The sequence below is a fragment of the Python bivittatus genome, unplaced genomic scaffold (assembly GCF_059951505.1).
Source record: "Python bivittatus isolate LINGU-HERP-01145 unplaced genomic scaffold, Pbiv_v1 ctg000700_np1212, whole genome shotgun sequence".
NCBI lineage: Eukaryota > Metazoa > Chordata > Lepidosauria > Squamata > Pythonidae > Python > Python bivittatus.
In genome coordinates, this window is record NW_028277098.1 from 33,202,093 (window position 1) to 33,227,030 (window position 24,938).

General features: G+C 36.6%; 1 protein-coding gene across 2 annotated transcripts in view; it reads right to left on the reverse strand.

The window, feature by feature from the left end:
• Positions 1–24,938, reverse strand: part of AK5 (adenylate kinase 5) — a 150,754-nt gene that overhangs the window by 80,299 nt on the left and 45,517 nt on the right. For both annotated transcript variants that reach the window (XM_088128404.1, XM_088128403.1), the window contains one exon: positions 9,847–10,038. In XM_088128404.1, coding sequence (XP_087984530.1) covers positions 9,847–10,038 — 192 coding nt within the window. The remainder of the gene's footprint in view (positions 1–9,846; positions 10,039–24,938) is intronic.

Here is a 24,938-nt window from a genome sequence, read left to right on the forward strand (position 1 = left end):
GATGTTTGGCAACAAATGTAAGCCCGGTTTCCTCCAATATGTGAGCACCAGTAAGCAGCACTTTCCATCTCTTGGTCATGCTGGTGACATAATAGAAGAGGTCTTCACAATTCCAGGGTGATTATCTGGAACGCTGACAGTGGAAGGCTGCAGATCATGTGGAAACAACAGTCAGTGGAGCTAGATTTCCCCTGGCAGACAACTGTATGTAAGCATGGAGATCACCAAAGCCTACTCATTTAGCACTCAAATGTCAGGTGAACACACGCAAGTAACAGCAATACAGGGTTGCAGTCTAAAAATCTTTTTTTCTATTAGTTGGCATTGCAGTGATGTATCTAAAGAAGTCAGCTGGGTTGCAGATAGCAATTCCCTCTCCCGTGGTGCTTCTCTCCTACAGTTCTCTTCTTCCGGCTTTGCAGCATAGTCTCAGATCCAGATTTGCTGTTGAATGATTAGTTTTACTTGCAAAAACGAATATCTTTTAGAAGTTTTTACAATTAAAGATAAACTGAATAGATATGCTTGACATATAAACATATCAATAATAAACTTCACTAGCAGCCTTGAAGTCGGAGGGCATTGTTCAGCCCCACAAAAAGCTTAAGGAAGTCCAGTACTTCCATGAAAAAGGGAGTAAGACTGGCAATCCATCATCTCTGTATTTATATAAAGACTGAACAAATGTTTGTAAGCCTCAACATATTTCCCAAGGAATCCAGTTTTATGGCTAGAAACAACAGTAAAGCTTTTACAAGCTGAGACTGAGGAATCACAGAACAGTTGTCATGAGAAACCTCAAGGCCAAAGAAACTAGAATACCAATTTATCACACAACAGAGTTGAGCCCAGCAATTCCAGCACATAGTCTAAGGTCACAATGAGCAGGTCCAGGTAATCAGGAAACATTTAGTTGAAATTAGACACAAATAATAATAATAATAATAATAATAATAATAATAATAATAATAAAAAAAACCCTACAGTTGTTAGCCACACTGAAAAGCTGTAATTTAAATCCCTTGAGGGCCAACTGGCGCCATTCAATTCAGGCAGTAGGGGGGCAGGACGACAATGCCAACCCTCCAGACCCTCTATGCATCTTGCCTCTTTCATCTGTATTTGTCAACACTCTCTAGGACTTAGTAGAAGAGACAGTTTGTCATTATCTACGGTCTTCTTTTCAGGCATATTGCTTGGTCTTGATTTGTCCCTGTCTAGCTGCTGAAAAGCTGCCAGTTCCTCCTGGCCCTGATCTCACAATAACTCTAGTTCCTCATCATCATAGAATCAGATTATAACAGATAGAAGTGCTTGTGACATCATTTATTCCAATCCCCTGCCCATGTAGGAATCCACTACTACAGCATCCCCAGCAGATGGCCATTCAGCTTCTGTTTAAATCCTTCCAGAGAAGGGGAGTCCACCATCTCCAGGGGCAATCTGTTTCATTGTTGAACAGCTCTTACTCTTAGGATTTTCCCCCAATGTATGATCAAAATCTTTTGTAATTTAAGCCCACTGCTTCTTGTCCTGTCTTCTGGAATAGCTTTGTCCTGTCTTGTACATGACAGCAACCATGTCTTTCCACAGACTGCTCATCACAAGTTTCTCACTGGAGGATTACTTTTAAGTAAGCATGAAACAGGCACAAAGACTGCCAGAGCAAGAAAGCTGGTAGGACATCATTTAATTGAACTATATTTTAGATAATTACTGTATATGCAGGATAGAATCGTTCCCCATGTCCATAATACCATTCCCCTACTGTTATATTAAAAATTACAATCCAGTAGCAACTTCTGGAACTCAGTAGTCACATGAAGCTCTAAGGTAATCCACATCTAGCCCTGTTTAGTATAGTCCAACTGATAGGATTTCTTTAAGGGTGCTTCCCCACCCCTAATCCCAGAGATTCTTTTAATATGGCAGTACCACAGATTAAACCCAGAATCATCTACACATACAGGATTTGTTCCTGTCTATCTTTACTGCATGTACTTGTCACAAAGCAATTAGAAAAAAGAGAACAACAAGCAGAAAATTAGATAACTATTTTGATTTCTTTTAAATAGAAGAGCAATGTTAATAGACTGAAGAATTCACAACTGTATTAAAGGAAAGCCATGTTTTCAATTCTCAGAATCACAGAGTTGGAAGGGGCATCAAGTCCAATCCTCTGCTCAGTGCAGGAATCCTTATTAAAGAGTCCTATCAGATGGCTTTCTAGACTCCGCTGGAACCCCTAGGCAAAGGAGAGTCCATTATTTCTCTAGGTCAGGGGTTCTTAATCTGGAGTTCTTCGGGCACTAAGGATGGATTTCACGGGGTGTCTGAACTTCAAGGGGAAAAGAACTATAACTTTATTTTCACTATTTTATTTTATGCATTTAAATACATTTTTCTGAGAAGGAGTCTGAAGGTTTCACCAGAGTCTCAAAAAAGTGTCCATGTCACAAAATGTTAAGAATCCCTTGTAGTGCTGGTGCTTTTACTAGAAAATTGATGAGGAGGAATTGGGTAGCGGTGGGCACTTCTTTTCCTTAGGATGCATGAGAGACAGAACTTTTGCTGCCTGATATAAATATACTTTAACCCTGAGATGGTCTCATTGCCACCTGACATAAACAATACTCCTTAACCATGATGCTCTCATTCTTGGCAGGACCAATCAAAGCATTCCAAGCACAAAATAAGAGAGAGACTTGTCCTTGACAATCTCCAGTGAAATGAGGCCATCAAAGGCAGGTGTAAGAAATGGTGGTTTGGAGTCTATATAAGCTAGTCAACCCGCCCCCCCCCCCCATATGGGATGGGAGTTCAATGCAGACCTAATTGGGAGGGTGTTTCATAGGTGCTGGCTTTGAAGGGGTCCACCCACCATCATTTCTTTGAGTTCCCTGACTGGCAGAAGGGGTGAAAGGTCTTTCTTTGTCTTATTGTATTCTTCAGTATTCCTGTTTCTTCTTTGATTCCTGTTAATGTTACATTATTATGTTATTTTCTTACACTACCTTAAAACAAAGCCTTAAGGACTCATACTGTGTGGTCATTGTTTACGAATTCAAAAGAACCTGTAACCCAACCCTGCTGGGCCAGGGACAGAGCAATGCAACCTGCCCTAGGTAACTGCTTTCATGGCTAGAATCCTCCTACCACCCAAAGTACTCAACTGGAATTTGCATACCTATAAATTGATTTCCCCCCTCCCTTCCTGCACTCTGGAACAATAGAAAACTGGTCCTGATTTTGTGTGATATCCTTCGAAGTACAGTGGAACCTCTAGTTACAAACTTAATCTGTTCCGTGACTCTGGTTGCAACTCGAGTTGGTCGCAAGTTGAGGTAAATTTTCCCATAAGGTTCCATGTAAATACGGTTAATCCGTTCCGCCCTCCAAATTTGGTCGCACCACGAGGCAAATTTCCCCATAAGGTTCAATGTAAATACGGCTAATCTGCCCTCTGAATTTGGTCGCACCCTGAGGTAAATTTCCCCCACAAGGTTCAATGTAAATACGGCTAAACAGTTCTGAAACATATGCATTTTATTTTTAAACCTCAAAAACCTTCCAAACACCACAAAAACCTTTCAAATGCCACAAAACACACCACAAGCCTCACCGAACATCTCCTTGCTACCGCGATCTCGCCCACAGGAAGCCGCGACCGCGTGGCAGCAGGGAAAATGGCCGCAGATCCAGTTCATAAGTAGAGACAAGTTCGTAAGTAGAGGTAAATTTTTGGGGCCGGAGCTGGTCGTATCTCGAAAATTTCGTAAGTAGGGACGTTCGTAAGTAGAGGTACCACTGTATTTGAAGAATGAAATCCCTATCCATCACCCAAACCATAAAACTTAGTTTATAGTCTCCTAATCAACTTTGCTTCTTTATTTTTAACACTCAGAAGGCTATGGGCACTTTGTCACCCTTCTCTACATTTGTTCCCAGTTTTCTGAATACTTCTTGAACTGTAAAGCTCATAACTGGACACAATACTTGTGGAAGAGTCTGATCAATGCAGAATAAAATGGAAGTAGTGTTTCCTATGATTTAGAAAATATTTGTCTATTCTTGCAGACTAAAACTTCATTTGCTTTTTTTTTCTTTCCAGCCATTTCATACCATTGATTTATATTCAATATGCAAATCAACTATTACTCTAAGATCTTTTTCACAAGTATTATTACCAAAGCAGATATCCCCCCATTGCATACCGTGCATTTGATTTGTCTCCTCAAGTTAAGAACTTTGTATTTGTTTCTGTTAAATATCTTCTATATTAGTTTATCCCATCCAATTTTGGATCATCTGCATCTGATAAGCATTCCCTCCACTTTTTTATTTAAAAAATAATGATGTGGATCAGATCCACAACTAAACTTTGTGGTATCTGATACCTAATTCCTGTTTAATGAGAAACCCTTGAGGAGCATTCTTGGACATTTGTATCCAGCTATACATCCAGTTAATTGTCATGCCACACTTTGCTAATCAGAATGTCATGGGGTACTTTATCAAATGTTTTGGTGAAATCAAGATAAATTACACCTGAAACATTCCCACAATCTACTTCACGCAATTGTCCCTGTCCCTTTTTTACACATCTGTTTTCTGACACATAAATAGGCACCATATTTCATTTATTTCTTTTCTTCATATATATTCATTGTTGTCATTATTTTATATCTCCTAAGTTGACTTTCCTTTCTAGAATAACTGGTGAGTATTTCTCTATTGCTGCTTAAAAGCTAAATATGATTCAGAAAGTTTACAGGTCAGAGTTAAAGCCTATTCTGCTTAAAGGGTGTATCTCTCTCATACACACAAAAGACCCTTTAAAGAATCTAACTAAAGAGAAGGGAAATGGGCTAGATGTGTCTTTGATAGAAGAAATAATATTTCAAGAACTGAATACCATTTTGCATCACCCAGAAATGGCTAGCAAAAAATCATCAACATCGGAAAATACACTCTTGTTCAATAGCATTAAATAATTTCTAAGAGCTGTAATTCTCTCATTTTTCTAAAAGGATCTTACAAAGAAAACATGGAGAGAACTAAAAGTCCTTGGGGAAACATAACACTATTTCTACAGTTTTCATTTGGCAGACTGAAACTTATAACTGCTAGAGATAAATTCTTAGATGCAGTGCCTCCTGAATGTACTTTACGATATAATGGTATCTGTTGACTTTCACAAATATACTTTCTATCTCTTCTGTGAGAAGAAAAGAATATGCATTTATTTGAAAACTTTTAGAAAGGCTGTGATACTCTGAACTTTATCTTACATTTTTTCTTTAAAATGCATAGTATAGCTACTTTATAATAACATTCTCTAAACTGGTGCCTGCCAGTTTTAGATTGCAACACTTGGTCTTTTTATATTAAATAAATAATATATAAATCTTCCCTGCTGAAAGTCTGATAAAAACTATAGTCCAAAACACTTGGAGATTAACACAAAGCTGTTTAGTATCCCTGGAAAATTGGAAGCTTTGCCTCTGATTTCCTGATTCTAAGTTCTTAGCTTAAAGAAAACGTAAATTCCCAAATGAAATCTGTAGATCTGTCATCATTCAGCACTGCTTTAATTCTGAAGTAAAGAATGGCTGGGACTGCAGTGTCCAATGATTAATTGATAATACCTTCCTAGGACTGTAGCATTGAACAAAATGTTAAAAGCAGCCAGGAATGTCTTCAACTAGCCATAGATAAAACATTCAGCATAAGCCCAATCAAACAAACGTTTGCAAGTATTCTCTTAAGAATAGCATGCTAAGTCAGACCAAGGTTTATCTAATAAGGCAATGCACTGCCACAGTGGCCAGTTGGATGGCTGTTAGTAGCCAACAAACAGGACATAATTACAATAATATCCTCTTGTTCATGTTCTGTGCAACTGGTATTGAAAATCATACTTCTGATACCATAGCTGTTATTACTAATACTCATTAGCAGGCTTCCCCCCCCCCCCCGTGGACTTTTTTCAACCAACTGATTGGTTGAATAAATAAAGTTTTTCTTCCTTAATCAAGGAAGAACCTTAAGCCTGACCGCTGGGAGCACCATAACACAAGTGTCCTGTAGGATCCCACAATTAGTTAAGTAGCACATCATCTACTAGAAACTCAGAGTCACTTGCTGAGATGGGCCACTATAGAAATCAAATAAATAAATGAACAAACAAACTCTTACTCTTAACAAAAATCCAAGAAGCTGATCTATTTTCAAAACCTGTACCTTTGCAACTCAAAGAGGAAGAGTTGTTTGCTGGTTTATCTGAAAGTGTTGGTTTATAGAAAGGTTCTTTAGGAACAAAGCTTTGCATATCCTGGATTGTAACTTCTCTTCTTACTTGAATTCCATGCTTGAATTCCATTTGTTTTTCATTTTTGTGTGCCACAGCTGGCCCAGGAAAGCAAATGGTTGCCATGATATCATGGTACTCCTAGATATAGTTAACTAATCCTCTAGTAGACTATTATTTTTGGTTTTACACTGGAATTAGGGCATTTGTTCCCTTTATTGGTATGTCTTCTTGGAAAATGCTATTGCAAATACTTCAGCAGAATTAAAGAAGACTTTTAAGCCATCTGCTTTTATACTGTACACACACACATACACAGGAAACTATTCCTTTAATCCTTAGGATTCCCACCAATATATAATTCAGTTTACACCTCACCAGTCACTTAGCCCAGTAAACTTGTATTTGTGTGTATATATGCTTAGCAGCTTAGCATTTAGTAAGCAAGCTTTTTAGTACTTTAAAGTAGTTTTATTATCTTGCTATTTTTCATATGTGTGTTTTATTAATAGTTTTAAAATTAATATTCTATTTATATACCATTATTATGAATAATTTATTTTGCTTTCTATTGATTTTAGATTTTGTGCTTTTTAATTTGAACTTTAACTTTTCATAACAGTTGTACAAAATGCTAATGACTGTAACAATAAAGATCACATATACTCTACAGTATGAACATAGAAGGCAGAATCACCACTTTCAATCTGTATTATCTTATATTCTATAATCTTCTCTAGTATCTGAACTTTTGATAGAGGCATGAACATAAAGGAAGTCGTCCCTTAACAGCCATTCATTTAGCAACTGTTTGAAGTTACAAAGGGGCTAAAAAAGCTACTTACAACCAGTCCTCACACTTAGGACTGTCACAACACCCCCGCGGTCATGTGGTCACAATCCAGGCACTTGGCAGCCAGTTCGTACTTACGACGGTTGCAATATCCCGCAGTCACAGGATTGCCATTTGCGACCTTCCCAGATGGCTTCCAGCAAGCAAAATCAATGAGAAACCACACAATTCGCTTAACAACCATGGTGATTTGCTTAACGACCGCAAGGACTACCTGTATTTAATTCTCATTTAGAGAACATTTGAGCCTGCGGTGCTGCTTGGGTTACAGAAGGAGCTTTTGAAAAACTACTTCCAAATACAACAATTAAATGCTGGGACAGTAAAATATTTTCAAAAGAATCACTAGACAGTGAATTGTACTGTTCCTTCCTATGTAATATTTGGGGGTTTTGTTTTGTTTCTTTTGACAGCAAAATCCATGGAGGCTGTTAGATCAGTATTAGACCAAGGTTGATGAGGACCCAGTCTTTTGTCCAAAGCCAAGATTTTTTAAAATTGTAATTGCTTTCTAATTTGCTCTCTGGTCTGCAGGGAGAGAAAAAAAATTCCAGCACCACTGTGACCCTCCAGCTGTTGTGGGGAACTCAGCATTCCCAATCAATATGGCCAATTGTTAGAGATGCTAGGAGAAGTAATTTGGAAATAACTTGAGGACCAGAGATTCTCCTTCCATGCTGGATTAATTTCTCTGTAGGCCCAACTGCAATTATCAGAGAAAGATAAGGAGTAAAAAGGTTTGCTTTGTCTGTTAATCAACTGAACTACCTGAGGAATACAAAATTGGGATACAACTTGAAATCATAATCATCATCGTTATCTTCCTCCTTTTCACAGAGCTGTGGAAATATTTCTGCAGACTCCTACAGATATTCCAGCCTTTTGACAGATCTCATTCTGGCCAAAAGATCATTTTTGCTGCTGCCAGCCTGTTTTCCTTACAGTATTTCACTGAGCTGCTTGCTATGCACTTCTGGTTTCTTTTATAAGTAAATCTTCTTTTGATTTGAAAGAGCTACAGAATTCTTCTTATACCAATTCATTTTTTTTACAAACAGGATCAACATTCTGATTTATTTCTGGTTCTACAACTAGGGATAACTTTATTGTTCACAAGAATATTTTAATTAAACAAGAGCCATATTATGATTCCAGTGCTCTATCTTGTGCTATAGCAAGTATGAAGCAGTACCTTTTCCAAACTTGCTGACTCTTGCTTTTGAACTCTGGATAATACTATAATTGCTTCATAAAAGTATTGTAATGCCAAGCAGAGTCTGAAGATAAGTTATACTATATATTCAAGTACAACGCAATATACAGGTAGTCCTCATTTAGCGACCACATTTGGGACCAGGAAATCAATCATTAAGTGAAGCAATCGCTAAGTGAAACCACGACTGTGCTTATGATCTTACTTCAGCTTTATTTTGCTTTACAGACCTGTGAAGGTCGTAAGTGTGAGAATTGGTCATAAAGTTACTTTTTCAGTGGAGTCCTTGGTGTTCTCTGAGCTTGGTTGTTTTCTTGCAGATGTTTCATTACTTGACTAAGTAACATCTTCAGTGCTAGAAGGGAATAGGGTTTGTTCTCTGCTTATATACCGTAGCTTGCTCTGTCAGTGTTGGTGGGAATGTGGCTTTTTCCTTGGTAGTTCCTTGATTAGGCTGTTGTTTACTGCTTAATTGTTTGTCTTGTGTTAATTCTGGTGTTAATCCCTGCTTATCTGTATGTTCGCTGCTGGAGAGGATGTGTTCTGGTCTTTTTGTTTCCTTTTTAGCTTTTTTATTGTCTCTTTTGAATGGTGTGTAAATATAGTTTATCTCTATGTGCCTGTTGATAGCTGACTTGTCTGAATATCAAGCTTCCAGGAATTCCCTCATGTTTTTGGATTTAGCTTGGTCTAGCATGCTGACAGTTTCCCAGTTGAAACTAGGGCTGAGTCTGTCCATGTGTTATGAGATTCAGCCATCATATATTCTCTTCTATTAGTTACTTTTTCATTGTTTGTCACTAAACGAGGCAGTCACTAAACAAGGAGTACTTGTAATTCATATTACCAGAACGAATGTGTTTATTCCAAGTTAGTGTCCGGCTCAAAATGTATTCTAGCTCAGTGTTTCTGAACCTCAGCAGCTTTATGATGTGTGGACTACAACTCCCAGAATTCCCCAGCCAGCATGGGTGAAGTCTACATATCTTAAAGCTGCTGAGGTTCAGAAACACTGAGCTAGCTTACAGCATCCCTAAATTTGGCCATAATTTTCCTTCTGCTGATTCCCAAGAGCAAAAGTGGATTTATACAGAGCCATTTCCATCTGAACAGTGTTGAATATAAAGCACCACTCTTTCACTGATTGATAAACCAGATTCTCTGGGAGCAACTTTTGTGGGTGTTGTATGACAATCGTGATAACTCGAAAAGATTTCCACTCTAATAAAAACAGCTATGATCAAAAAGGCAATAGCTGTATAAATTATACATCCAGGTGAGCATGAAACAGCCACTAGTCCAACTGAGGCCTCTCAGTCTTAGCGTGACTGCAGGAGTCCTCAATCAAATGTGAACAAACTTTTAATGATTTAAACAGTTATTCTCAAAAGCAAGAGACAATCTTTTTCTAGGTCAAATGTGTTTCCCCTCCTATCATTAATTTATCAAGCATATAGACTAAAAACTTACAGTCACGATCAGCCCCTTTTCCTGGAAATATTTGACCAGCGGAACAGTATTCTGCTTGAAATTAGTCAGGCGTCTCTGTGTAGCTTTAAGATTATCATCTGGCCTTCCCTGCTGTTCAGCGCGTTTCATTAGTCGTTCTTTCAGCCTCTGATTTGAGCAGGACAAAAACACCACCAAATCTGGGGTACAGATCTGCAAAGAAGGTAATCCAAATGATGGAAAGATCAACTTAGAGCAATTTATTCAGGTTACTGTCAATCATCCCTCTATATATTGCTGTGAACCACCAACATTTGCCATTTTTCAAGAGCTTCAGTAAACACTGAATCCTTAAGTATTTTGTCTGAAAAGAAATTGGGGGTGTGTGACTGTTAACATTCCAAGGGTAGTCTTTTCCTTCTGAAATGTAAAATGTGTTGAGGATGACTGATACATCCATAGTGGCAGCCACACTGTGGAAACTAACAGAAGAAAGAAGCTTCTCTTTTCTCCCTCTGCTGCTCCCCAATGCTTGTAGCTACAACTTGGTAAGAAAGAGCAATTTGTCATTCCTTTTTTGGTTTGAAAGAAATGTAACCCCAGCTGGTAAGGAAGCTGCAGGAAATGACACCCGTTGGCATCTAGAAGTGCATGCATGAGGATGCCCCTATGGCATGAAAACCTTAGAAAAAGAAAAGACAGGACCGCCCCACATGATTTTGGAACACCCATTCCTGCTGCTCAGCCCAAAGGCACTCGACATGGACTGTGTCGGGCATGTTCTCAGTAATAAGGGCTGTTTATAATAACACAGCAGGAATAAATAATCGTAATTGAACTGAGCGTCTTTTACCAAAGTGATTCTTGGGTTCCAATCTTAATGCTGATATTTATGTTTCACGATGTATGATGGGAGTAATTATGTTCTTTGAAAAGGATTGAGCGGAATGAAGCTGTTGCAAATAATTGGCCCAATGAATAGAGTGCATATGAAATAACAGGATAACCTAGGCAGGCATACAATTAAAAGATACTGAGGGAGTTTATTTTAAATTGTTTACTGGGAAAGACAAATATCCAGGACAGTTTGTCATTTCCTAAGGAGTGCAGTGTTAGCGCTATTAGCATTTGGAAAGGAAATGTTTAAAAATGGGGTGGATTGCCTATTAAACATTGGCAAAATTAGCTAATGTTATAAAAGGGAATGCATTCAGAAGTGATGTGTGTAATTATTTAGAGAGAAGCTTGTATCCCATGTACATTTTCTTCTTACTCAACCCTATTTTGCTGTCCAGAGCTTATACATCACACTCCTACCATTAATCTTGACAGTTTGGTAAATATATTATTAAATATACTGCTAGCCAACTGAGTGTTATTATTACAATTGCTATGTGAGTAAAAATGACATCATTGCTTCACAGAAGCATTTGCAGATTTGGGTAGGATCTACAAGTTTACCAAAATGCAAAAGAAAAAACCTTACTAAAAAAAATAAGGAATTTGCTGGTGATAGGAAATCCTCAAAACTGGAAATGCTTGAAGGCCAGAAAGGCTGAGTGACTTTGGGAAGAAAATAAGAAGGTTGAAAGGGAACACTGCATATATATAAATTAATAACAATCAGTATTAATAAACTGAATGAATATGGTTGGTTAAAATACCAATCAAGAGCAATGAAATACTATGTTGCCAGGCCAACTAATATTTGTTATTATTATTAATAATGTTGTCTTATTAGTCAGGAAACTGAATAGTTCTATGTTGACATGCAACATCTTCTTGGCATAACACCCCCCCTCCAAAAAAACCCATAACAATTATAGGAGATGAAAAAGTTAACATATAGTATAGTTATTTGCTGCAAATAGCTGAAGAAAGGCCCAAAGCAAAAGGCAAGAGAAGCAGGGGAAAAAAAGTTGCCCAAGTAATGTTATGTTCCAGAGAAGAAACAAGGAATGCAAAGAAACTAAGTATAATAACTAATGGGAAGAACAAAAGGTTAATTTAAGAAAATTACAGAAATGAAAAGAACATGTTCTGCAAATATGGGCATGATAAATATGAAGAAGGCAAAGATCTACAGAAAAAAAATTACAAAGAATTGTCTTGTATATATGAAAAAACGAAGAAGAGATTCCAAAACTGACAATATGTAAAAGGTTTGATTACTGAATTAAAGCGAGGCATTCTAGTTGTAGAAATGCTAGCAGAACATTGGTTCAAAACTGGGAAATGAATGTGGTAAGATTATATACAGTCATTTATTTATTTATATGCAAAAAAAGGCTGGAATTAAAAAGTTAACAGATAATGCCAACCCAGGTTATTTGAAGTAGTGACAAACTTTATCTTTCTAGGCTCAAAAAATTTGATGCAATGTTCATTAGGTCAGGAAGAGTCAGAGTGACTGAATAATTGAACAAGAACAACTGTGTGTAGGACTGCTGCCTGAAACTCATATAATTAAACTGAATATGTTGGGTAATGTTCCTAATTTTAAATGGAGTTCGAAGTCCTCACCTAAGATGGCATCCCGAAATCCTACTTCAATATTCCAGGATGAGCAACATCTTGATGTCTGCTATATCTTTTTCTTCCAATTCTAAATTTGTCTTGCTCCTTACATCATTTTGATTCTTTATAGCCTTTATAGTTTGAGCTGAGTAAAACTCAAACTTCAGTTTTGCTTTCCCATTTTGCTGGCAGCAAGTTCATACTTAACTTTTTTTTGCATCAGTTTATGGATTTGGTAAAAAAACAAAAACAAATCATGCATGAAAATTCAGATTACATTTATTCCCAGTGTAATTTATTCCTAAATTTTCCTTTTTACAAGCAGTATTGTTTAATATATTGATTTTAATGCATTTTGCTTACATAACCCTTTTTATCCAACTTTCTTATTACAGTCATTTTTGTAATAAAGCAAATCAAAGAATTCTGACAAGTGTGGACTTCAGTGAACCTCAGTTCACTCAGAGTTTGGGAGATACAAACTGGATGTCAAAATAAAAATTTGGAATGAATCTTTACTTATAGAAAACTGAATGAAATTGACATTTATAGATTATTTTCATGGCAATTCTGCGCCTAATTTAAACACTTACAATTTACCCTGTATAAGTCATTACTTCAGCCACAGGTTCATATTTGAAAAATGGTAGAAATAGTTTAAGTAAAGGAAAATTACGCAGTGGCAGTAGGTCATCTTAGATTCATCTCCATATAAGTAGCTGTATCTTGTCAATAGAAAACATCAATATTTTTACGACTAACATGTGAAAGCTAAGAGCATTAAAACTAAATGGTCAATGTATGTATTTCTTAAAAGGCTTAAGGGGAGGGGGTAGAATCATCTTTGATTTAACTCTTTTGGAAAGCAGAGTCTTTCTAGTAGTTTGATCAGTAGGTTCTGCTTTAACTGTGGCACCTAATACAAGAAAAATATTCATAGCAAAACACTTCATAAAACTAGCACCCAACAATTTCAAACTGATTTAAAAAATGCATAGGTCTCACAATGATACATCAGGATAAATTGGCACACATAAATTAAACGCAAAACAGACCTTAAAAGGTGACTCAACTATTGCAAAGCTATTTTTTGGCTTAAACAGATTTATAGAAAATGGACAGAAAAAAAAATCTTGTACCTCATCTCCCTCTTGTGAAGATGACTGTGCTCCCCAAAAGCCTCTCTAAAGTGTTTCTCTTAATTGAAGGAAGGGTTGAGGAATTGGTGGGAAAAAGAAACTATTTAAGAACTGAACTTCTTAAAGCAGTTTTCAGGGGAAAAAACACATTATTCAAAAGAGGATTGTTTGAGGAAGAAAGAAGAATTAGAGGACTTAGAAGGTTTGCGTAATAGAAGCATAATGGTGAAAACAGAGGGTAAGATGAAACAAGGAACAAAGAGAAATAAAAGATGAAGGACAGAAGACACAAGGCTATGTGATCTTTGTTCAAAACAGTTATGCAACTATTCTTAGGCTGCTGGCTCAGCTGTTAGTTACCTTGTAATCTGGGACAACAAAAAGCCTCCCCATCTTCTAATTCTTGGAAAACAAAACAGAATATGCCTGCTTGAGATGTGTATCAGCAATTATGCAATTTGGTATAGTACATCCCTCCTTCTTCTCACCATAATAGAGATGAAGATGGATGAATTGATTACAGTGAAAGGGGAAAAAATATTTGGACTTAATGAATGTGTCCACAGTAAATATAAAGCTGAAATTGGATTCCTGTTAGAATTGCCAGAAAAATCCAAAACCAGAGCACAGTGGCTAAGAATACGTATAAATATCTCAGTTAATAGTCTAGTTTGCATATCATGCTACGTCATATCCAAACAAATGATATTATGGCTTACTTTGATACATGAATATATGTGTGGTTTTATTAGACCAAAAATAAGACTTGGGCCTCATTTTTTCCTCACATTATAATTACGGTGACCATATTTTCTTGGAAAAAATAAAGGACAAACTTGAAAAAGGGGCATATCTGAAAGAGGTTCATAAGGATAATTTTTTTTATTTTTATGTTTATAACTTTGCTTTACAAAGGAAAATTCAAGAGCAAAACCAAGAAAAACTTTACAAAAACGCATATTCTAATAAAAATACCTGAAATCAAACAGTATATGTAAATTTATTTTAAAAAGAAAATTCAATTTCTGTATTTTTCACATGAATATGAAAGACTGTGGTACCATTTGTACGGTAAAAGTTAAATCACCAAAATAAAGGACAAAAGTGAGTTTTTGAAAAATAAATAAATCTAAAGGACAGCTTTCTGAAATAAAGGGCGTATGGTCACTGTAATTATAATAGAACATTTTTGAGATTCATTAAACCAATTTCTCATTACATGAAGTTTATGAAACTGTATTTTTAAACTTTGTTTACAAACCAGAGGAGATCATGGATCCAGGTATCACATACGGGTTTATGAAGAGAAATGGAGCCATACTTTCCCACTATGAGAACAGTTATAGGAAACTATCATTATTAAACTACAATGAAATATTAAACTATAACATAAAGTTACAGTACATAGGTAAATGGTTCCTCTTCGGTACGGTGTCTGCAAGGTAGAGGACCAGTGACCAAATACGTTTGATGACTTCATCACACAAATGCTACAACTTACATATTTTGGTCAGATGTTGGGACACAAATATGTAATGGTGGCATTTGTATGTTGATGTGTCATTTTGATGTTATGGCAGTTTGTTGTGGATGCCACTGCTCTTCAGACTGTTAAATTATTATCTTGCTAGCACAGAAAAGCTCATGCATGACACAGATGGGACAAAATGAACAATACAAACTTCAATTATCATTACAGTCCTATCAGCTCAAGGCCCCTATATGGAACAATAGAAAAGTAAAAATAAAAATAAACTTAGGCTTCCTTGAATTGAGCTTCATTCCTGGTGACTTTACGGACACATCCATGCAGTTTTTTCTGATAACAAAATGGAAGTAGTAAAATGATTTAGAATTGAAAACTGAGGAAGATGGAAGAATTTAGCCTAGCTCAGCATAAACTGCTACTTCATTTTTATGACTCCTCCCATGAAAGGTTCAGTATCAGCAACTGCATACACAGTCTACTATGTTTGGTTAACACAGCCTAAACATGTATGCTTGGAGAGAAAAAAAATCAGAAAATCATTCTTTAGGTTTCAACCTCTAGCTATACCTCAATAATTCCCAATCTATAATTTTCAATGTGCCACAATACCAGGTTGCTTTTCAAGTGACCAAGTACTATTAATGGAAAATCTGCATGAGAAGGAAGTGGGATAATTAAATTGTAGGCAAGCTCCCTGAATCTATATTTAGAGATTGTGAACCAGAGTAAATGTTCATGTGTACACTTCTGCCTTCTATTCTTGCTTTATAACTCCAGTATATTACCTGCCAACTTATGGGAACAGATAGAAGAAGTAGATATAATCATAATAATGTATTATGATGTCATAATGCATACATTCAGTGAAGGCTCTTTGTTCAATGTAACTAGAAATATCTTTATTATTTCTGTTTCTTTTACTAATAAAATCATTCTGAACAGCTATAAAATGCATGTGTGAAAGTCCAAAACATTTAAAATAACAGATAACATTATCAGCACCAAATGCTATTCCAATTATAGAAAAAAAGCCCCTGGGAAGGAGAAATGAATTTGGTGGGATAAATTCTGCTGCTTATCTGACAGAATTTTATCTTCCACAGGATCGTACAGTGGAGAGAAAATCTATAGGTCACCTTAACATTTAAAAAAGAACATTTAAACATTTAAAAAAGAATGTAACCAAGCACTACTTAAAAGGCTGGAAGTTGACACTGATATTGTTCAGATAATGTTCCCTCTTCACGGGACACCCATGTACACTTTGCAAATGGCTGCAGGGGAAAAGTCTATATAGGTATGATTTTAAGCACCTTGCCTTACCTACCATGCAGACAACAGCCTGTCCTAGCATGCAATACAAAACTAGTTACATAGATTACATAGTTACATACTCCACAACTGCAGACATTTGGTAAGGAATCAGCACAATGTGTTCACCAGCTCCCAATGGCTCTTCCAACTGAGCAAAACCTTAATCCTTCAGCAGACTTAATAAGTTTTCCTTATTATAGGTACCCAAGTGCAACCTATTTTTAAAAAATGAAAAGCTAATCCTGCCATGACCAGATGGGAGCTTCACATTTCCATAACAACAAAAATGTTCAAGACAAAACTTTTTTTTCATATGCAGCCCTACAGCTGTTGCATCAGTCCACTGTTTTTCCTTCAGAAAAGTATGTCCTTTAAGATCCCGTTATGACTTGGCTATTATGAGAAAAAGAAAACACATGGAATAACATGTGACAATCCATCTACTTCTAGTGTTTTGTGCTTCTCCTATACAATTTTCCCCATGGGCTTGAGTTATTGTCTGGTTTCTGAAAGAGATATCTTACATACACTGAGCACAAATTAATATTTACTATATCACAGGATAACTTAAAAAAAAAAACTCGTACTGTTTTGTTTTGAAGCAAGTTTCTTGTGTTCAAAGTTTCCAAGTGATAGCATTTTCTTTTCTTTCTTTTTTGTACTTTTGAGCCAGTCTTGACTCCGGGTGACTGCCTGGATAACTCCCTGCAGTTTTTGTTTGGCAACATTTTCAGAAGTAGTTTGCCAAAGGCAGGACTAAAACTCATAGCCTTGCAGTTTCTGACCCAGGGTGTTTAAAAACTACACCTCACCAGCTCTTTAGGCACTTTCCTTACGAAGCCCAAATATATTTCGAAATGTAAAAAGTCAAGCCACTTCAATAAGCACCTGAAAGTGTAGAGCTTTCTAGGGTTTGCAACATTATATACAGTGGCTAAATTAGTATATAATTAAGCTATAGCTTGGTGTTAAGAAGCTGTGCTTTTGAGCCCCTTCCTATTTTCCTCTAGCAGTTTCCTTTCCACTGTTTACTAATACAATTTAGCATGAGATGTGAACCAGGATAAAGCACCCTTAGTCTTACTACTATTTACCACAATAAGACAGTTTCAAACTCTGATGTATAAGGCTACATTATTTAGTAAACTGTAGTTAATATGAACCACAATTAAGAGTGTAGATGTTACCATAACCTGAGATTAATAAAAAATAGGTGGAAGCTTATGAACTCCTTGCAGTTGCGCTAGAAGAGAAGAAAATGGCTGGCAACTCCCAAACTGACATTGTTCATAACCACAACCCAGCATTAAAATGTTAGTAGTAAAGAATGTGTAGCTTTTTGACAGTTAAAGTATTACATACAATTAATTACTTCTAGAACTGAAACTTCACACTTCTATCAGTGGCCAAATTGGATGAGAAACTATAGAAGCACACAAATAGTACCACTGCCTTTAGGACTTATTCTACTCAGAAATGACAAATTAAAATAACATTGGTTGTGGTAGAGATCTGCAAAGGTAATATGATAATTCAACATCAAATGAGCATTATGGGGTTCACATGTATGTACAGTTCACCTGATTTATCATTTGATTCTGTACTTAAAAACTGGGAGCTGAACCAAAGGCAGCTGTTCCTAGCTACACTGATGCCAATTTTCATCATGACTCCAAATGCAAACTCTGCCCTCTTGTATTTGCATCATGGGGTTACACATAGGTATATGAGAGGTGGAGTTTGCATCATGATATCTTAACACATGTGTCTTCTCTTGTTCCCCTTTCCCCACCCTTGCAGACAATGACAAGCTGAATTTGTGAACATATTACATTGAAAACAGTGTTGGAGATGAAATCAAAGTACTCATTCTTTTCTGCATGCAAATCATCTGCAATGCCGCCATCAAGTGATCACATCATACTACGAATCAGTCTAATCACTCCAATCATGCTTGGAGATTCTGATGAACATGGCCCATCAAGTCTTCCCTATTAATTTCAATAACATCAGCACTGAGGAACAAAAACTTGCATCTGCAACCTCTCAAAAAGATGAATGGAGAAATGTTACTGCAAAAACTCCATGGACTTGGATTTAAATACATTCAGAGTAAACATACCAGGACTTAAGTATATCATGTCTAAACCTGTTCACTTGATTTCAGTAAGTCTAATTTAGGTAAAACTAACCCTGGACCCAATTCATGGGTCCAGTGAAGTGGGAGGTAAATGAAATTGTTTTTAGACTATTTAAACCAGTATGTCTCTCGTCAAAAACATGAACTAAGAGACTAGAGTCTTGCTCTAGCTAGTGATTTTGTCTAGATTTGCCATCACACTGTATATTACAGGAGATATTGGCTGGGAAATTTGTTTTACCTTGACAAAAAGGGCCCTGACTGAAGAATGTATGATTGCCATAGATGCCTATAAATGAATTCTGGCCCACTATGATAAATTTATTACCCTAGTTTACAAAGGATAAAAATGTCACTGGAATGAAAATGGAACATTAGAAATTAAGGAAGAATATATGAAAATTGTTCATTCATTTTCTATTCGAAGGAGAGTATTAAACACAAAGAAAGTCTTACTGGTGCTTCATGGTCTTTCAGCCTGAATTACTATTAGTGTAAAGCCAGACCTCTTTCTCAGCATTTTTGTGCCTAGAATGTAAAGAGCTTGGAATGTAAACTGACTGGAATGTAAACAGCTTCCAAATATTTGTCAATTCTCCAAAGCTGTTATGCTGGGAAAAAAGGTGCTTGTTTATCTAAAGGTTTTTTTCTTTTCTTTTACAATTCTGGGTCCTTTAAGAAAGTTTGCTCGTTAGAACCTTTTCAAGAATTGAAATACCATATCTAATTAATTTTCTGGCAGCAACATGGGACCCAGTAATCCATCATTTTATCCACGAACCTGCCATAATGAGCATGGAGTTGCTATGGTAGACCAAGATTCTAAGGTATTTTCTATGCCATCACTATATGAGTAGGTTATACATCAAATCAGCCTAAAGGTAAATCTATTAGACAGACCAGTGATGTACTTGCAAGTTCACCAAAAAGGCCAGGAAGCTAAAGTAGACAGCCTTTCTAAAAGTGGTCATTTTAGGCCAAGACAACTGATTGGAAGAGATCAAGAACCAAAGAGCTTATAGCCGAGGATATTGCAGATCTGACAGCAATGTCTCCCAATCAGCTTGTGCCATCACAGGGATTTAGAGCCTCAGAGGAGGGCCCTATGACAGAATGGTGCAGATAAGCACTATTTGCCATCCTGCCCCATGATTTTCCAGACGGACAAACTCTACCTGGAGATGATAAGCTTGGTCTGGAAAAACAGGAGGTAGCAGATAAAGTTTTCACACGCACAAAGTTTCTCACATGTGGGAGAAAGGAAATGAAAATGAGCTCGGTAGGTAGCAGGAAAACTTGACCAGGAGTTTTAGAAGGAAATAAATGATGACTAGCAAAGCAAAATTTAAGGTTATTACCTTTAAAGCCCTACATGGCATGGGTCCAGGTTACCCGAGGGAACGTCTCATCCCCATTACATCAACTCATCACACCCAGTCAGGCAGAGAGGGCACGTTGTGGATCCCGTCAGCAAGAGAATGTCAGCTAGCAGGGCCCAGGAAGAGAGCCTTCTCTGCCGTTGCCCCCGCCCTTTGGAATATTCTCCCCGCAGAGATGCGGTAGGCCCCTACCCTCCTGGCTTTCTGAAAAGGTTTAAAGACCTGGCTCTGTCAGTGTGCATGGGGCGATATGGGCTCTACCCATCCCTGGGGGTGGTTAGCCCCCTGATGACACTCCCTGGAATTACTCACCAACTTTCCATCTTTCTTGGAACCTGTTTATTTTTATTAACCTTTCTTGGAACCTGTTTATTTTATTATGCTTTTATGTTGCATTTTAATGAATTTTATCTCTGCTGTAAACCATCCAGAGTCATTTCAACAAGATGGACGGTGACAAATTTAATAAATAAATAAATAAATAAATAAATAAATAAATAAATATCAATTTAGACAGCATTGGCTGTTGAAGATTTGCTAGTTCCTGAATCGTTTGAAACTACTAAAGGTGAAGGTAATATAAATGAAGATGGGAGAGGATCAGGTTTCTATTTTTTTATATATAATTTTTATTAAAGCTTTTAAAAGAGAAGATAAAAACTAATACTAACTAATATAAAGTAAATAAGGGGGGAAAAAAGAAAAAATGGGAGAGGATTATGCATACCTATCTAGAAGGAGAAAAGGATTGGAAGAAAAAAGATCAATATATTGCTAGCCAGGTATGTAAAAATAAAGCCCTTGATTAACTCTAAGGAGGAAATTTAAGGATAGCTATGCATATAGTGACAGATTAAACTTAGCCACTGCCTCATGAGAAAAACATTAAATGGCAGGCAGTTAATAGTTAAGCTAGGAATACTACAGCAAGCAAAAATCAGTTTACTGGAGTTGTTTTTATGGAAAGCCAAAGTCTTTTTTAGTCAAACTATAAGGTATCAGTGTATTTGCTTAATTTAAAATGTTGTTTACATGATTAGGCTTGCATGACTGAAGAAGAAACTAATATGTTTTTATTTATGTTATGAATAAAATGGGGGGAAATACACAAGAAATTTTTATGAGCTAGAGTTTATCTGGGTGATCCTGAGAACCACAAAGCATTGTAATAGATACAATAATTGAAAAAAGTTAATACAATAGTCAATATGAGGGAATGCAACTGTATAATCCAGAATGCAAAAGTTATGAGATACAAAGCAGAAATCAAGCCTTTTCAAGTAGTTTCCCCAAAAATACTACCTGTTCCATACATAGGCATAGTGAGATAACCAGAAGAAGACAGCAAAGGATGAGACAGTGAAGTCTGAAGGAAGGGATCCAGTTTACTAACCATTAGAGAAAAACAGGCCCGTTCCAAAGGGCAGCCTCCTCCAAAACCATAATTAAATTAGAGTATGTGTTCTACATTTAGTAGACTTGCCTAAGTCTATTTCTTATAGGTAAGTGACCCACTGATCTAATGCTGAACAATCAAATAAACCAGAAGCTCCTATGGTTGTACTGGGAGCTTCTGGTTTATATGGGTTTGGGAAGAGCCATCCTACATAATTCTGTGTTCCTGGATTTTCAGCAACTGTTCACACATCTGTCGAGTAGAGAGCTAAAGCAATGGAGATGAATAAAGACAGAGAAGGGAGGAGGGAAGGAGTCCCATTCTCACAGGGATCAATATCATCACAGATATCTAAGTAACTTTATGTTAAGTATTACTGTAAATCATAGCTTTTCTCTGCTTGTATAAAACAGCTGTGATGCTATGAAGAGATAAAAAATTATTTGGAAAGGGTGAGAGGAGGAGGCTTCGTTGAAGTGGATCTTTTTTATCAGTTAAAGTATGGTATCAAGCTAAGCTTTGTTAGAAACTCAACACAAAAGGCCTCATTAAACTATTACCTTTCATGAACTTCTATATGAGAAATTCTGTGATGAAATCACAGTATAGAATTAATCATTCAGAAATTCTGAACTTCATATTGTCACTGCAAGCCTGGTTCATGCACCACAGTAAATCATCCATAATTTACAAATGACAATGATTAGATTCACAATATATCTTAAGCCAAATCTAAATGAAGTATGGCTGTACAACGCAAATACCTTTTCCAGAAATGGAATGGTCACAGTTTCCTTATAGTTGTACAAAACTGTGGAATCAATGGAGGATGTCTTCAAGAACAGTTTTAAGACACCTACCTTAAACATATTAGCATTGTACCTTCTTCAGGAGACCTTTACCTGTCTTGTCAGCCCTACTTTGGTTGTCAATAACAGCCAGAACAGCTGGAGATCAAGCATACAAATGGTTGGTCTCATATCACCATTCAGTATGGTTGTTCAGTATTGTCCAAATTGCCATACTTCCCATGCAAAAGATGCTTTGTTTGACTCCATTCCAATGACCAAATTGTAAAAACTCTGTAAATAGCTTTGCTAACCAACTCTGCATGGAGAAAAAGATGGCAGAGGAATAAGATATAGCTAAATAGCTAAAATGGATTCTAATCTATGTTCCACTGAACCTGGCCCTATTTTTTCCAATGCCATTGCTCTACTATCTTCTATGCTTATTCACTGCATTGAGTTCTGGAAAAAACCAAAGCTATTTAACATGTAAGAAAAGAGTTCTGGAACTGTCCCATCATTTCCATATTCCAGAGTTGGCTATGTTTACATAGAACCATCAACCGCTCAATTTCTGAAGTGTTTGGGTTAGTTCTATTTCTAACAAAACGTAATAGTAAAACCACAAGTTAATGGATTATTTGGAAAGAAGGAGGTTTCATTAAACCTGAATATCTGCTAAATCTCAGTATAGGTAATTGGCATATTTATGTCATTAGCATAATGACATAATTGATGTTTTTACATAATTTGCAACTATTTGTGTAATTGAATAATTGAAATTTTAAATCGTTTTCATCCATTCATGTCATGCAAATGATGTAAATTGATGCAAATGACATAAAAATGTCAATTACATCATTACACAAATTATGCATATTGAGGAAATTATATCAATTGTATGGACATACTTCAGAAACAATGGAATTTTCCGTCATTTGGGTGAAGGGGGAGTCCAAATACAAATTTGCTCAGTTGCAGTTGGAGGTATGTTAAAAGGAGGTTTCACGTAGGGACGTTATCTAACAGATTTCACCCTGATTGTGCAAACATTTTCTCTAAGTTACAATTCAAGTTTTGTGTATGATTTTTTTTTTCCCAGAGGAATGGGGAAAGCGAATAATTATTCATACTCACACTAATGAAATGAGAGAAGGAAAGAGGATGCTAGAAAAGGAGATTAACTTCTATGTGCTAAATCCTTGGTAAGAGACAGGCACTGAGAGAATCTACCTGTCTGAGAACTCATTGCTCTGAAACACTGAAGGCTGGCAGGAAATCCATATATGGTGGTGTGGCAGGTAACCTTACACTATGTTGATCTCTTATGCCAATACAATGATCATGTTAAACATATAAACCACTTTTTATACTACATATTGAGAAAGAGGAAGGACTTCAAGATTTGCTCATGATGTCAGCAGGAGCCAATCTAGATAATTAGTACAAATCATCTGCATGTCATCTCTTCTGTCATCCCTTCTGGCAGATGAAATCACTTATCTACAAGACACAGTGAGCAAGGAACTTACTTCTCTGTAAACATGCTTAGGCCCAAGAGACCCTGCTCCTCCAGTGCACTTCCTTGAACAATTAAGTGGAATTGAGGGAAGCAAGCATCATTCTTGTCAGAAGGCTGATAAGTGGTATGGAAGATCACCCACAGTTCTGAAAGTATGGTCTCTGAATAAATTTTGTTTCAAACTGTCCTATCTTGACCTTCCAAAGAAGGATCCTGTACTTTCTGTTCATTCTAATCCAAGGTAGACCCAGAGGTTGCAACTAGTATTTCTCAAATATTTATTGATGAAATGGAAGACCTCCATCCCTAGGTGTGACAAGATATGTGATTCTGAAAATATCAGTAATCTGACAGGGGAAGAAGGAGAGAAAACCCTAAAATCATTCATTTTTTAATTTTTTTTTTAATCTTCAGGGTTAGAATGTTGCCTTTTTAAAAAAAATCATGGATAAAAATTAAGGGTGTGCTTTAGATGTGAACATTTAGGTGTTAGGAACTACAGACTTTTTATGAAAGTTCTAGAAAGATTTAATAATGGAAAACACTGTGCAGAGATAAGAGTGAAGATCGGAGGAGAAAAGAAGGGGAAAACAGTGCCTTTAAAGGGATTTTGCTTCAGGAAATATTCCATGTATATGTATAGGAAGTGGTTTGGTTAATTTATGATATGTTTTGTTTCCTTGCTGGGGATGGAAGCAAATCCATGTGCTCTCAAGCAGCAGATGCAATGATTAGTTCTCAGACTGATAAAGGAAGGTTATACAAATAACCAGCTACATTAGTGAAGACATCTGCCACATGTTACTATTCACACTAAGGCAGTTATGAAGAAATAAGGAAGTCTCTAACCTAGTGTACTGTAAGAATATATTGATTTTTAGATGGGGAATAGCTCAGTTGCCAGAATCCTTGTGACCTTATCCTTTTCTTCTCAATAAATCTTGCTAAAGAGACTCTTTGAGGATCATGCCTGGAAAATAATTACTTGGGGTTGAGGCAGATGCCAGAGAATCTGACAGCAGAGGAGCTTGGATACACAAGGGGAACTGGTATTTGACGAAGTGCATGCGTCCTTGAAGAGGCTCATGTGAAAGAGAACGTGAGCTCTGAAGGAGTTGACTATTATGATGAATTATCACTGGAGCTGGCCTTTGCCTAATTTAGTCTCATTGTACTTTGCAGAAACTGATCAGAAGTGGAAATAAATTCCAAACACATGCGGTATGATTTAATTTGAAATAAATTAATGAAACTCTCACCTTGTAAAATAGCTAAAAGGAACTGAAGGGTTCACTTCTAGCCAGGGATAAGTAAACAGTGCCTTATTCACACAAATACTGAGGCTATAAACTGGGAGTAGGCATTTCAGTAACAGGATTGTTAAGAAGCAGCACCACTATTTTCAACCATTTTGAAAAATGAAATAACA